Source organism: Anabrus simplex, chromosome 2, assembly GCF_040414725.1.
Source record: "Anabrus simplex isolate iqAnaSimp1 chromosome 2, ASM4041472v1, whole genome shotgun sequence".
Taxonomy (NCBI): domain Eukaryota; kingdom Metazoa; phylum Arthropoda; class Insecta; order Orthoptera; family Tettigoniidae; genus Anabrus; species Anabrus simplex.
The window spans coordinates 155,895,751-155,909,888 of NC_090266.1; the positions used below are offsets into that span (position 1 = coordinate 155,895,751).

At 37.1% G+C, this 14,138-nt stretch overlaps 1 protein-coding gene across 1 annotated transcript in view; it reads right to left on the minus strand.

Moving 5' to 3' along the window:
- Nucleotides 1-2,765: 2,765 nt before the first annotated feature.
- LOC136863948 (mitogen-activated protein kinase kinase kinase 1) overlaps nucleotides 2,766-14,138 on the minus strand; it is a 545,708-nt gene continuing 534,335 nt past the window's right edge. The window contains exon 15 of the mRNA XM_067140398.2: nucleotides 2,766-6,880. Within this exon, the coding sequence (XP_066996499.2) occupies nucleotides 6,728-6,880 (153 nt within the window). The 3' untranslated portion in view covers nucleotides 2,766-6,727. The remainder of the gene's footprint in view (nucleotides 6,881-14,138) is intronic.

Consider the following 14,138-nt stretch of genomic DNA (forward strand, 5'->3'; position numbering starts at 1 on the left):
AAGATTGTGAGCAACTGAAAAATGACCTCGTTAATGTTGTGAGATGGACATTACACAATGGTATGATGATAAATGGGGTTAAAAGTCAAGTTGTGAGTTTCACAAATAGCAAAAGTCCTCTCAGTTTTAATTACTGCACTGATGGGGTGAAAGTTCATTTTGGGGATCATTGTAAGTACCTAGGTCTTAATATAAGGAAAGATCTTCATTGGGGTAATCACATAAATGGGATTGTAAATAAAGGGTACAGATCTCTGCACATGGTTGTGAGGGTATTTAGGGGCTGTAGTAGGGATGTAAAGGAGAGGGCATATGATTCTCTGTTAAGATCCCAACTAGAGTATGGTTCCAGTGTATGGGACCCTCACCAGGATTACTTGATTCAAGAACTGGAAAAAATTCTAAGGAAAGCAGCTCAATTTGTTCTGGGTGATTTCCGACAAAGGAGTAGCGAGAGAAAAATGTTGCAAAGTTTGGGCTGGAAAGACTTGGGAGAAAGAAGACGAGCTGCTCGACTAAGTGTTCCAAGCTGTCAGTGCAAAGATGGTGCGGAATGACATCAGTAGACGAATAAGTTTGAGTGGTGTCTTTAAAAGTAGGAAAGATCACAATATGAAGATAAAATTGGAATTCAAGAGGACAAATTGGGGCAAATATTCATTTATAGGAAGGGGAATTAGGGATTGGAATAACTTACCAAGGGAGATGTTCAATAAATTTCCAATTTCTTTGCAATCATTTCAGAAAAGGCTGGGAAAACAACAGATAGGGAATCTGCCACCTGGGTGACTGTCCTAAATGCATATCGGTAGTGATTGATTGATACGATTGACGCGATCAATGTGTTTCTTGATGATTCTAAAATTGCATTATAACACAATGTACTCTCATAGCTATTACTTATAACATAACACTCCTGCTTCCACGGGTGTTATAGTGTATCCGCCTTGATTGATTTTTTGAAGCATATATTGAAGTACTATATGTGTGTGAATGCAACAGAGGGTTGTTTTGCTGCATCGCAAGTGTATTCACTATAAATCAGGATTTTTTGACTGGGCAGAATTATAGGAGCCCATAACCATCAGGAAGAAGAAAAAGAAAATTTTTTATCAATCAATCAATCAATCAATCAATCAATCAATCAATCAATCAACAATGTTCTGCTTAGTGCTGTCACCCAGGTAGCAGATTTCCTATTATTTGTTTACCTGGTCTTTTTTTTAATTATTTTGAAGAACTTTGAAATCAATCAAACATCTCCCATGGTAAAATATTCCAATCCTTCATTCCTCTTCCTATCAATGAATTGTTTTCCCAATTTGTCCTCTTCAGTTACAACATATTTTAAAAATTCCTTTCAAGCTTATTCATCTATGAACTTCATTTCACGCCATCTCTCCATTATTTAATCGAGCAGCTCACCTCTGTACTCCCAAGTCGAAGTTGATCAATCAAGCTCATTTAGTTGCTATTTTGCCAAGAAAAAATGGAATGTCGTACGGCTTTTAGTGCCGGGATATCCCAGGACGGGTTCGGCTCGCCAGGTGCAGGTCTTTCTATTTGACTCCCGTAGGCGACCTGCGCGTCGTGATGAGGATGAAATGATGATGAAGACAACACATACACCCAGCCCCCGTGCCATTGGAATTAACCAATGAAGGTTAAAATCCCCGACCCGGCCGGGAATCGAACCCGGGACCCTCTGAACCGAAGGCCAGTACGTTGACCGTTCAGCCAACGAGTCGGACATTTTGCCAAGAGATTAATAAATTTATTTCCTCACCCATTAAACCCCCACCCTCATCTCTCTCCCTCCCTAGCATGTTTATGTATATTTTATCTCTTAAAAATGTACGTTAGCATGCAGTTTAAAATTAATGCTTGCAATTTTCTTTCATAGTGGTTTCTACTCCTGAAAATTTAAACACTGGATATACTAAGGATGTTAACATGTAGAACATTTCACATTTTTCAAAAACTTTACAAGTTTGCTGCTGTTCCCTTGCCATGATTTCATGGATTCCATGCAACAGTAAGTGATTTACCACTCTCCATTTACTCTGCCATTTAATTCTTTTGTTTATATCAAATTTTATTACCTATCTTAATGAAGCTATATTAAAGTGACCAGTTCAATAAAAGAAACACTTTCATACATGATAGGCACTTCCTTTCTGACTTGTATGCCAGCGGTGAGGGCTTCCATAACTTCTTAGACTGCTTCATGATGGGCCTTTATGACAAGTATAAGAATTAAGTTTCTCACCTGTTACAACTAGATTCGTCCAAGATTGAAGCTATGAACATTCTGAGCATAGATTTTTTATTGCATTCGTTGATTGTATTTCATCTTATGTTTTTTTATGTATCACTGTTTTTTTGCAAGTTATGAATCTCATTCCGTACTGACGGTTATCACTTTACAAAATAAAATATCAATGTATCAATGTATTGATAGGAGGATTTTATAAATATTTTCTTTTGTAAAGTATCACTGTTTTTCTATATGTCTTTCATCTTTGTGTTATTTTAGCTGATGATGACCTCTAGGCTAGGTCGAAACATGTCCTATGTAGCTTTTTAGACAGACCCTTTATCAAATGGCAAACTTGTACTGAACAGGTGGATTTTATACAATTAAATTCTTTTAGAATTTTATCTTGGATAGTTAAGTACAAGAATTGTTCTGAACCAGGATGTATGCAGGAAATAAAGGTAAAATGTTCTGTATGTACAATGAAATAACATTACACTGGTACAAGATAATTAATATTATATTATGATAAATAATGAATACATACTTCTCATAAAAAAAACAACATTTTGTGCACAGGATATGCTGTGCAAGCAAACATGAAGTCAAGAGAATGGTGAAAATGGTTCATGAACACTGTGCTATAAATGGAAATTCATTTTCAGTTCACAAGACAAAACAATTTAAGATAAACATGACTGAAAATACACACAGACCATATGATCCATTAAAAAAAAGGGAGATCAAATCAGTGCATGGGATTTTTCCCAGAGTATAAGTCTTGATTTCCTAATAAGAATATATTATTAATTTTAAAGTCTTGGAATGATTTTCTTACATTCGTAAATGTAACAATATTTTCTGTTCTCAGTCACCATCACTTGGTAAACAACAAATGGAGGGTGTAAAGTTATAAATTAGGGGAGTAATATGAAAGAGTAGTGGGCAGCAATTTACAACAAATAGATTTTTTTTCCTGTTAAATATTTGTAAGAGAAGTAATGACCAACAAACACAGCCTGTCCTACATCATTTAACTGATTATTTATGACCATAAAAACTTTTCTGCTGCGAAAATTTGTTTCTATAAACAGCCTTTTTTTTCTTTTTTTTTTCTTTTTTTTTTTCTTTCCATTATGTTTACTTTTTATGAAATATGATGGTCAAATATACCTTGATCTCCCAATGTAAGATTTGATTCCAGGTAACTTTTAGTTTCTAGAGCAGCTCTATTTCAACTTAGCAAGCTGTAAAAGTAATTACTTAAAGGAACTGCATTCTGAGGATTAATTCTATGAGTATAGTATGCGTACCTTTTCTTGAGCCCAAGTTCCCATTCAGCAGTATGGAGCTCAGGACTCAAGAAAAGGTTTGCATGTTATAAATGTGAATGAAGTATGGTACTTTCATCTCATGAACCAGAAGTTAAAATAAATGCAGAGCTTTAACCTCTACATCCTTCACTATCTTGTTGGAACAAAATATTACTTCCCAAAAGTACTACAACTTTATTTCATTATGACAAATATGAATAAATAATCATAGAACTAGCAAATCAAAATTTCAAATGATACTGTTCTATCAATAAATCTATCTTTTCAGTCATATTGAGAGAAAACGCATCTGAGCTATTGCTTCATATTAAAATTTTACAAGATTTCGGTTTTACTGATTAACAGTTATATTTCGATGCAAGTTTAGAACATGTTGTCGTTAAGATAGCAAAATCTCGTATATTAAAATACAGTGGCGTGCGGTGAACAGCTGCAAAAAAGTGTTTTAAATATAAACAATCGTAGCCTCACTACACTCTCTAAAGTCAACATTACCATTTTATAATGCTACATTTTTCATGGAAAGGTTTACCTGAGACAGATCTTTCAAGAATATTTTCAACCACACGCTCGCACATGCTTCGAAATTGATTTTCATGGCAGTGGCGACACCATCATTACTTAATCTATAGCAGATTTTAAACAATGTACTTACAGTTTCATCCGGTGGCGCTTCGTGATAGTAGTCATGGTTTTCATAAAAATACACTGGGACTATTTATTTTTTTACTTAAAAAGCCTAATCTAAACTAAGCTGCAAAATTTGACTGGTATCTTACCGTCGTTAAGTTTTATAGTTTCACTCGCATACTGAGTGTACGTGCATCAACGACAAACGAGGGAAAAATATTTGTCACGGTGTATAACACATGTTATATTCATGAAGAATGCCACAGAACTCTCGAAACCTTCACCTATAATCCAAGAGGAACACTACAAAAATTCAGTATATACCACCATCACAGACAACCATTCGCGCTTAATTATGTTCATGCTGGCCAACCTAAATATTTTTGTGCAGCTATCAGAACACATAGGCCTACTCTATACCTGCCATCAATGAATTGCTCGAATAAAACTGTATACATGCCGAAACCCAAGACTAAAATATATTCTTCTATATTACAATTGATTTCATATACTGACTCTATTCGTATTAGCAAGACGATGTGCAAGTGGCTATACTGTTGAGATGTTGATATTTTTCTCGCGGTCTCTAGTGTGTGGCGCTGAAGACTTCGAGTGTCAAGTATTAAAACTAACACCCCTTACCTAAGTTAGCTGGCCTATCGCCGTAAATTGCTGTCGGGTGAGGGACCACAGCTTCGCCTCGAGGAAGCTTCAAGTGCATGCGTCACCCAAGCGACCTTAAATTTTGCTGGGGGTAGCTCTCTATCGTGCTGGCAAGGAAACCCAGCTTACTGGAGAAGCTGAACTGTGGTAGTGCGAGCGGATTGTCAAGACAGCTGTACCTGGCTTGGCTTAGATGTTTGTAATTTTTTAAACATTATAAAAAGCGTTCTAAGGAATAATTAGAAAATGTTAGTACAAAGTTCTTTACCCCAGCAGTGCTGCGGTAGATGGGAATCAGTGCACGCCACTGTTAAAATCGTTGTCGGAGAAATACTGACCCATAGCACATGTACCATTAAGAACCATCTGTCATCTAAGTTTCATAACTGTGCGAACTATACCGACGAATTCTGGTTCTTAATGATATATGTGCTATGGATCAGTATTTCTCAACAACATTTTTAAGATACAAGGTTTTTCTATTTGATCGACTATGTACTGTTATGTCATAGTAAAATTTTTCTGGACAATGCATGTATCAGTGTCTGTATTTAGAGACAATATCAGGAATTATAAGAGGAAACAGAAACACTGATGATGATGTTGTAGAGTTTTAAGAAGTTATTCTTTCCTTTTATTTTGGGAGAATAATAATAATAATAATAATAATAATAATAATAATAATAATAATAATAATAATAATAATAATAATAATAATGGTTTTATGATCCTACAACTACTTCTATGGTTTTCAGAGATGCTGAGGTGCTGGAATGTTGTCCCACAAGAGTTCTTTTACATACCAACTTTTATAGCATGCCAGAAGATAATGATGATCATAACTGAACAAAAGAAATAATGGAACAGATAAAAACTGGAAATTTATACCTCTGTTTTTTCAACCAACTATACCCCACTTAGGAGATATAATGTATAAACTGGTATTTACCTGTACTTTAAAACTTACATCTTTTTTCACATGTACTTAACCCACTGAGGCAGTAAATACTTCTCGTTTAATTCCTATGGTTAACTAAGAATTGTAGATGAAAACTACTGAAGTGCTTCCCACGGAATGATCAAATCTTAAGACAATACCAGTACTTTTACACATTAGGCTCACTTTGATCAATAGTTTATTCTGTTGATGCCTTAACATTCAAATTCTGAACACACACTAGTTTACTGTGTTGACACAGTAAACTAAGGACTGTTAAAATCACAGTTCCTTTTTATTTAAAACATTATACTAACAGTCATATTTTAGTTTTCCTTCTTTTCTTTCTTTATATTGTTTTCAAAGTGATGATGAGTAGTAACAGAGAATGAAACTTCTGGTGAGCAAATATGATGTCATGAAAAGTCTTTTTAAAAGAAATGAAATAAAACAGGAGTTACTTCTCTCACTTGAAAAAGGAGGTCAACATTCATAAATATAACGATCATTTACCATGTTCATTTTCAGACATCTGGAATAATTCAACAAATAAACTGGAGATGCATCTGACTTCCTCAGCTGCTAATCCCATATTCTAAAAGCTTTTCTCTCTTACCTTGAAGAGATATATCAGGTACTTTAAATTTTCTAGATAATTTAATAACAACTAATTCGTTTGTAACTGTTATATAAGGTATACAATTCATTACATAATCTTACACAGCAGGTTTTAAAACTCACAGTTGCACTAGAGAAGTTCAAAAAGCATGTTCAATAGCACAACACAATTAGGTAACTGGAAGATTGTCTGACAGAAACTGCACTTAATTCTGGTACAAAATATAGTTCACAAATAGACTAACACTTGGTGACATAGATTAGTGGCAAACACTTAGTACACATACACTATGACCCCAATATCTTGAAACAATGATGAGACAGCAGTTCCTTAGCAGAGGGTCGTAGGTCTGATTTTACTTGCAGACACTTCAGAGCCAAGTCTTTTGTAGCTGCACCAAGATTATCTGGTACAAATGGGGGATCCTTACTTGATGCAATCTAAAATCAATCAATCAATCAATCAATCAATCAATCAATCAATCAATCAATCAATCAATGGAAAATAAGCTGAGAAAAAACATGAGTAACTATAAAGCTTTTCAGTCTGTTAAAAACACTAACAACAAGAGCATCAACAACACATATAACACTGTAATATTAAATCTCTTTAAATCGTGCTTGCACAGTATAATATTGTTTACATTGCATAAACTTCTCAATGATTGTGAACTGGTGATGTTATGAACAACTAGGACAAATTATGATTGTAGCAGTCCTCCGATGTCACCTTAGTCATTTGAAAAAGTATTCTGTACTTAACCTACGCTGCCAATCATCCATTACCTCCAGCAACTAAGTATGGATTGAAGCCAGTCCCCTAGTTCCAGTCATGGTTGCTATGTAGAAGGGTGAGGGGAATGTTGTAGGCAATAACTTTCTTCAGTGATGAGGGGAGGAGAAGCAGAAAATTGAGAAGAATGCTACTGGCAATAACTCTGTTCAGTGGAAAGCAGAGGTGTAGTGCTGTCTGGTCATCTTATAATGTCTATTTGTGTATTACAGAGTACACAGAGTGGCCATACGTCATGGGAAGACACTGATTGTGATGTTAATAATGAGATGCTCCTCCGCGAGCCCTCAAAACGGCAGCAATATGGAGAGGCATCGACTCTACAAGGTGTTGGAATTGTTCTGGAGGGATCTGGACCCTCGCATCTTGCACTGCTACCCACAATTTGTCTTGTGTAATTGGCGCGGGGTTCATGGAGCATACACCAGCATCGACAGCATCCTATAAATGCTTGATTTGATTAAGATTAGGGAATGTGGAGGGCCAATCCATGGTCATAACTTCACTAGAGTGCTCCTCCAAACACCTGTGTGCCACCACAGAGCGGTGACATGGCGCATTGCCCTGTTGAAACATGGCATCTCCATCAGGGTTTTCTAGGGCCAGCAAGGGATGCGGATGGTCGGAAAGAATGTCCACAATGTGCACCGGACATTGCAGCCGGACAATGGGGCCAAATTGTGACCATGAGAACGCCGCCCAGAACAGAACTGAGCCACCTCCCCCTGGACACAACGCGCCCATCAGCTTGATACCACTGGAACTGGGATTCATCGCACCATACCACACACTGCCACTGTTCCATGGTCTATTGCTGATGTTCGCGGGCCCATGCACGTCACTGAGCTCTGTGTCAAGGTGTCAGCAAAGGGACACAAGTTGGTCGTCGGCTGGTGAAATGGTAAAATGGTGAAACCCATGCGGTGCAGGTACCTTCTTAGAGTCCTGGTAGAAATGGGTTCCTGACTCCCAACATTCAACTGGGCGGTGATCTGACTCACAGTAGCCCTTCGAGTGCCCAGTATGGTTCTGCGGAGGCGGCGTAATGTCCGTTTGTTAAACACCTGTGATCTTCCCGTAGCGGTTTACGCCGCAGGTGGTAACACTCTCTCTGCGATACTGAAGATCCACCCTCGACACTGTTGACCTCAGAAACCCGAATTTGTGCATAATCTCCGCAATAATGTGCGCCAGTGATCATCCCATGTTCAAAGTCGGTTAACTCGCGATGTGTTGCCATCTTCACAACACTGATGTCTGGGACAGACTGCTCAGCTATGCCACAGCTATCCACAATGCTCAGGGGTCATACATGGCACATTTTCTAATGGGACACCCCTTCCTGTGACTTCTGGCCACTCAGTGTATATGCATGGTAATGATTTTGATTAAATACTTATAAAAGTGTGGAACTAAATTCAGGAGTTTCTTGCAAGACATTATTTTTTGAGTGGCGAGAGCGCTGCCTAAATTCAGAGAATTTGTTACAGATAAGATTGTTCTAACCCATATTGCAGATGTTTAAAGTGCTAATGTAGAAAGTGTGAAATGTTGTTCGAAAATTAATTAAGTAGCGCAAAGATGGAGGAATTTTATACATATGTGTGATTGTTGAGGTTGGTTTGTTTGATTATGTAGAGGGGCAATGGGAATGCTGTAGGCAATAACTCTGTTCACTGGAGAGGGGAAGGGAAGTGCTGCTAGGTCATCTTCAAATGTCTTTCCGTGTTATGAAGTAAGAGCATGATAATGATTTTAATGTAATTTTCACATTAGATACAAAGAACACAAATATGAGATTAGATTCAATCAGCATTAAGCCTTCGGAAAGCACATATACGACACCTTACACCATTTCTCAGACATCAGCACAGCTCTAAAAATTTTACACATCAAAAAGAAAAGCAAATATTTGAACATAAGAGAAGTTATAGAAATTCACACCGAGGAGGAAAAACTCAATTCCCCCCTTTTTGTACTACTTAAACTTTCTACAGATGTATGTTGATATATAATTTACAACTGTAATATGCTTCCACAGTCGGTTGTAGATATATAGCCGATATCTCACTTTTCCGTTCTGTTGATTAATTATTGTAGTGGCCCCAACAGATGCGTTCAAGTAGGAGCCATGAAGTAGCTTCTACTATCATCTCCATGCAATATTTACAACTACTAGGAAGTCTGGAAAAAGAATAAACTACAAGAGCAAGCATGTTCTGCACATGAGCACATGGCAATAGACCAGGTTGAAGCTGGCTCTTCCAGGCTGAATAGAACGCGGTATAATATTTTAGATGAGGAACAAATAAATGAAGTGTTTGGAGAAGACACCAGCAGTGATGATAGCAATTTAGAGGATAAAATACAAGAGACAAGCGCAAGAAGTTTACCCTATGTTGATGGGTAGAAGAAAGTAAAGTCTGATGACAGGAAACCTAAAGAACATGTACTCTGACATAATTTCGAACCTATAAAGATACATCCACAAGGGGTTAATTAATTTTCGGAACAACATTTCACAAATTTTGCTTTAGTGCTTAATGAATCTCACGAAAGGCTACCCTGATACTAAACGTTTGGAATGTGGGTTAGAATATTGTTATCTGTTAGGCAATGCTCCCACCATTTGAGATATTTTAGTAGGTTATTATCTATTACCAAAAATAACATCTTACAAGATACTCCTTAACATTTCCACAATTCTGGTGGTGCTATTGATGCAGATTATTATTTTTTGCTATCTTTTTTTGACAATGAGTACTTCGGTCCATATTGCTACATGTAAACCTTATCCATTGTATATTAATTGGAAAAGTACCCATTTTGAAAAGTATGTAGGTTTTAGGTATAGAAATAAGTATTTTAAAAGCACTTATCTGCCTGCTGCCATTTCTTGATAAATAAAGTACTTTTGTATCCATCTCTTGGCACAGGCCAGAGCAAAGTGTAGCTTCCCAATCTCATCCAGGGCTGTGACAATATGGAAGCTGCTGGGGTACGAGTGGTGCTAATTAATGACATTCGGAACACAACCAGTGCACCTGAGTGTTAATGAAAGGTGTTGCCCATAGGATTAGCCATCCTACAACAGCACAGTCTAGCCCAGTGAGGAAAGTACTGGCAAACTACCTCACTCCTCATCTTGCCCTATTCCTCACTTTGGTAATACCATTGGTTTTTGTGGTTTTTCTATAACTGCATACCCTTTGGTGGTGCTATTTGAGGTTTCACTCAGCCTCTGAGCTGATGACCTAACAGACAGACATCGATTTTGTATTAGATAAAAATAATACATAAAACCGGAACATTTTATGAACTTGATTGTTTACCCCAAAACATGTACATTCTGGTCGCAAAAATTCCTCGGTTCCATGTGTCCCACCAAGGCCTGAACGAGGAGTTGTGGTGGTTGTTGTTGTGTCGGAATGTCCAGCGAGTAGCTGTACTGAAGACAACATACGGAACGGAAGACTGTTTACTACCTGAGAGCACTGTGCATGTGTGTATTTCTGTAGAGTGAGGACTGCCATGGAATTAGACTGGATCAGCTATTGTGAGTGTAATTGGAACAGTATTAACAGTCCTTTTGTAAGAAGTACTGTCCTGCTATTTAGCACTGTTTAACTGTCCACTGTGTTTGACTATGTGAATTACTGGACTGTCTCGGGAGTCAAATCCCAGAACAGCCATCACGTATTGTGTATCCAGTAGCACTGTGTTCAAACTCACAGGGGGGGGTGTGTGTGTGTGCGTGCGTGTGTGTGTGTGAGCGCATGCACACACACTTATTTTAGAATCAGTTTTACAATAATAATCCATCATTCTTAGGAAAGAAATGTCCAATATTTATTAAGGAAGTCATTTTCATTATAGGTATGTGTTGAAACAGACTGTTGAAATAACATGATCAAAGTGCTAATTGTTTATTAACGCAACATAAACTAAGAAGAACTAGTTAAGGGAATTTTATGACATCGCACTACTCTTCCTTACCTTTATTATGATTGGTATTACTAGCAGTTGAGAATAATACTTTGTTATAAAATACTATGACAGGATGCCATTCACCAATACCTAGTTTCCTTATTAATTCTCTTACATCAACATGTTCCTCTTCTTTTATCTGGTTACACAAATGGAGTAGTGCCCTTCTAAGGCAAAGCCATTTCTTACCCCTCTCTAACAGCGTGTGGGAACTCACATTACTTAGTTCTGAATAGTGACAATGGCAGCTGATGCAATTTGGATTAATATTAGTTACTGTATTTTCATTTCTGATATTTAAATCCATTTTTTATTTGATGTGCAATTTAACGTCACCTTTCCAGTTAGAAACATGCCAGTCTCTGCCAGAATTTTGGACCTAATCTATCAGAACTTTGGAGAAAATATTCCTTAGGTAGAAGTATCAGTTCAGTTTTCTAAAGCATTTTTTCAATTATTCCAAAAATGCAATCAACAGATAAATAACTGCCCATGTACAGGAAATATCTGTAAATATGTTCAGCTGATAACAAAGCTTGCTTTTCATTGCTAATAATATACCTTTTCTTTTCTGATCACTGCACCCATCACAAAATTATTTGATTTTCTGTTTTCCTGTAGTCTCAGAACAAAATTTGGTCAAATGATGGAAAATTGCACTACAAACTTCTAAACTCCCCTGTTTTAACAAAAAGCAAGCTTAGCATAAAACTTCATCCACTACGATAGTTGGATACTGGCGTGACTATGTGGAGCATCCTTGGTGGCCGCCTACAGATACAACTGTTCGTAAATAAAAACAGCACAGAGATATGTCGCATTGGAAATAACATCAACTTTCAATCGCTCTTCAAACTAGGATAAACGTTGTTTTGAAGATATAACCTGTTTTATTACAAGCAAGGACAATCTTTCCAATGTATCGGGACAAAGAGCAAGATTTTTAAAGAAAATGGAAAAACATCACATTGGAAATAAGCTCTTCAATTGTCACTATCATAAGATATTGCATAAGTGTCACTGTCATCACTTCCTACAGTCTGAATTTCTTCTTTATTGCCATTATCATCAGTTCAACACGAATGATAGTTCTGTTCACGGTTTCCTCCATTATGCATTCCTTTTTAAAGTATTCACCCTTTACTCATAATATTGGCTTTACTCACTCCAAAATAATAAGCTGCTCTCTTTGTTACCTTTAGTACTGACACTTGCCGCCAAGACTTACTTTTGGCTTCCTCATCACTAACATCAGTTACTTCTGTAATTACTTCTCTCTCTCTCTGCTGTGAATCGTTTTATTTGACTTGCTTTCACGTCCACCTGGCTCCATTGTCGTGCAGCAACTGAAACGCATGGTAGTGAGGCAATGTGCTAATGTTTTTGCAACACGCTTATTTGGCTAGGTTGCATGCGATGTAAATTCCACTTACTCTGCGCTACGAGCTTGCTAGATATGTCGTCCTACGAAACGTTAACAAGGAAAGAATCTTATAAACATTTGAACATATAAACAGAGTGTAGTTTAAAGAGTGCTGTGCCTGTTTGCAAGTCTTCAGAATATCTAAAATGCCAATTAAATAATGTTAATTATATAGTATACTCTTGATTATCTGGGCTAATGACTGGGATGCATGGCACGGATAATCAGAAAACATGGATAATCTTAAAGCGATTGCTTATTGCAAGAAAAATGCCTTCTATACTTTTTTTAAATACAGTACCATAGAAAGTAGGCTATAATTATAAAGATAACTCATCCACATTATTGTGCTCTGAAAAAGTCTGTAATGGTTCTCTGCTTTTGGTTGTTCATCTGCTTCCTTACTTCGAGACATATTTTGCGTGCGGCAATAATGTCACCATAATCAAACCCTCTTTGTCCCATATAATCCAACACAGTATCTATATATTGTAGAGCCACAGAATGAGAAACACTTTCATCACATTCTTTTTCTTCAACCTCATTTAAACTGTCAACATCACTACCATATCTAGCACAGACATTGGCAATGTCTTCATCACTTCATTGTTGAAAGCCTTTTCAAGCGAGTCACTCAAAAACCATTCACTTAAGTTATCCTCCTCAATTTCTTTGAACCCTTCAGCTTTCTTACCATGAGCAAGAATTTCTTGAGAACTGTCTTCGTGGATATCTTGTTCTTCTATTTGTGGTAGAATTTTCCTCCAGGATCGCAATAGGGTACACGGTTTTACTTTTCCCCAGGCTGTTTCAATTCCATGTATTGCATCCAATAAGGAATACTGTTTCCAGAAATTTGACAGAGTAACACTTTCTTCCATCAAATTTTTCAGGAGTTTGGATCCATAGTGTTGCTTCACAGATGCAATAACGCCCTGATCCATAGGCTGTATCAGGGCTGTCACATTCGAAGGAAGAAATTTGGCAACGAGTCCATCGTCTGAAGTTAACAAACTTTCGTTTGGATGTGAATGAGCACTGGATAATCCGCGCCTGGATAATCAGGAGTATACGGTACTGTACTTTATTTAAAAACCCACATCAAGTTTCATCCCTTATAGCCATTGTCTAAAGAGATGGATAGTGATGTCCATGCTGTGAAAGGTCATATCCATCATCACCAGCAATGATTAATTTAGACTGCGACCCGCTGCAGCTTCACATGGGAGCGATTTTGAACGTATGGCAACAGATAGAACAGGTGATAGGCATCGTAATATTTCCTTGTAACCAACATTAGTTGGTTTTCTTCTTGAGGTATCAACAGTACGTAACTCAGAGCGATGTTTATCCAATACCTATGAGCCGCCTGCTTGTTAGCTTGTTATCTTCATGTAATATTTAAATCATTCCTGCAATTTCTTTAAAATTATGAAAACTGTTACATCACTCATGTAAATTACACTTTACTATATCTGGTATTCTGTTATCTAAAT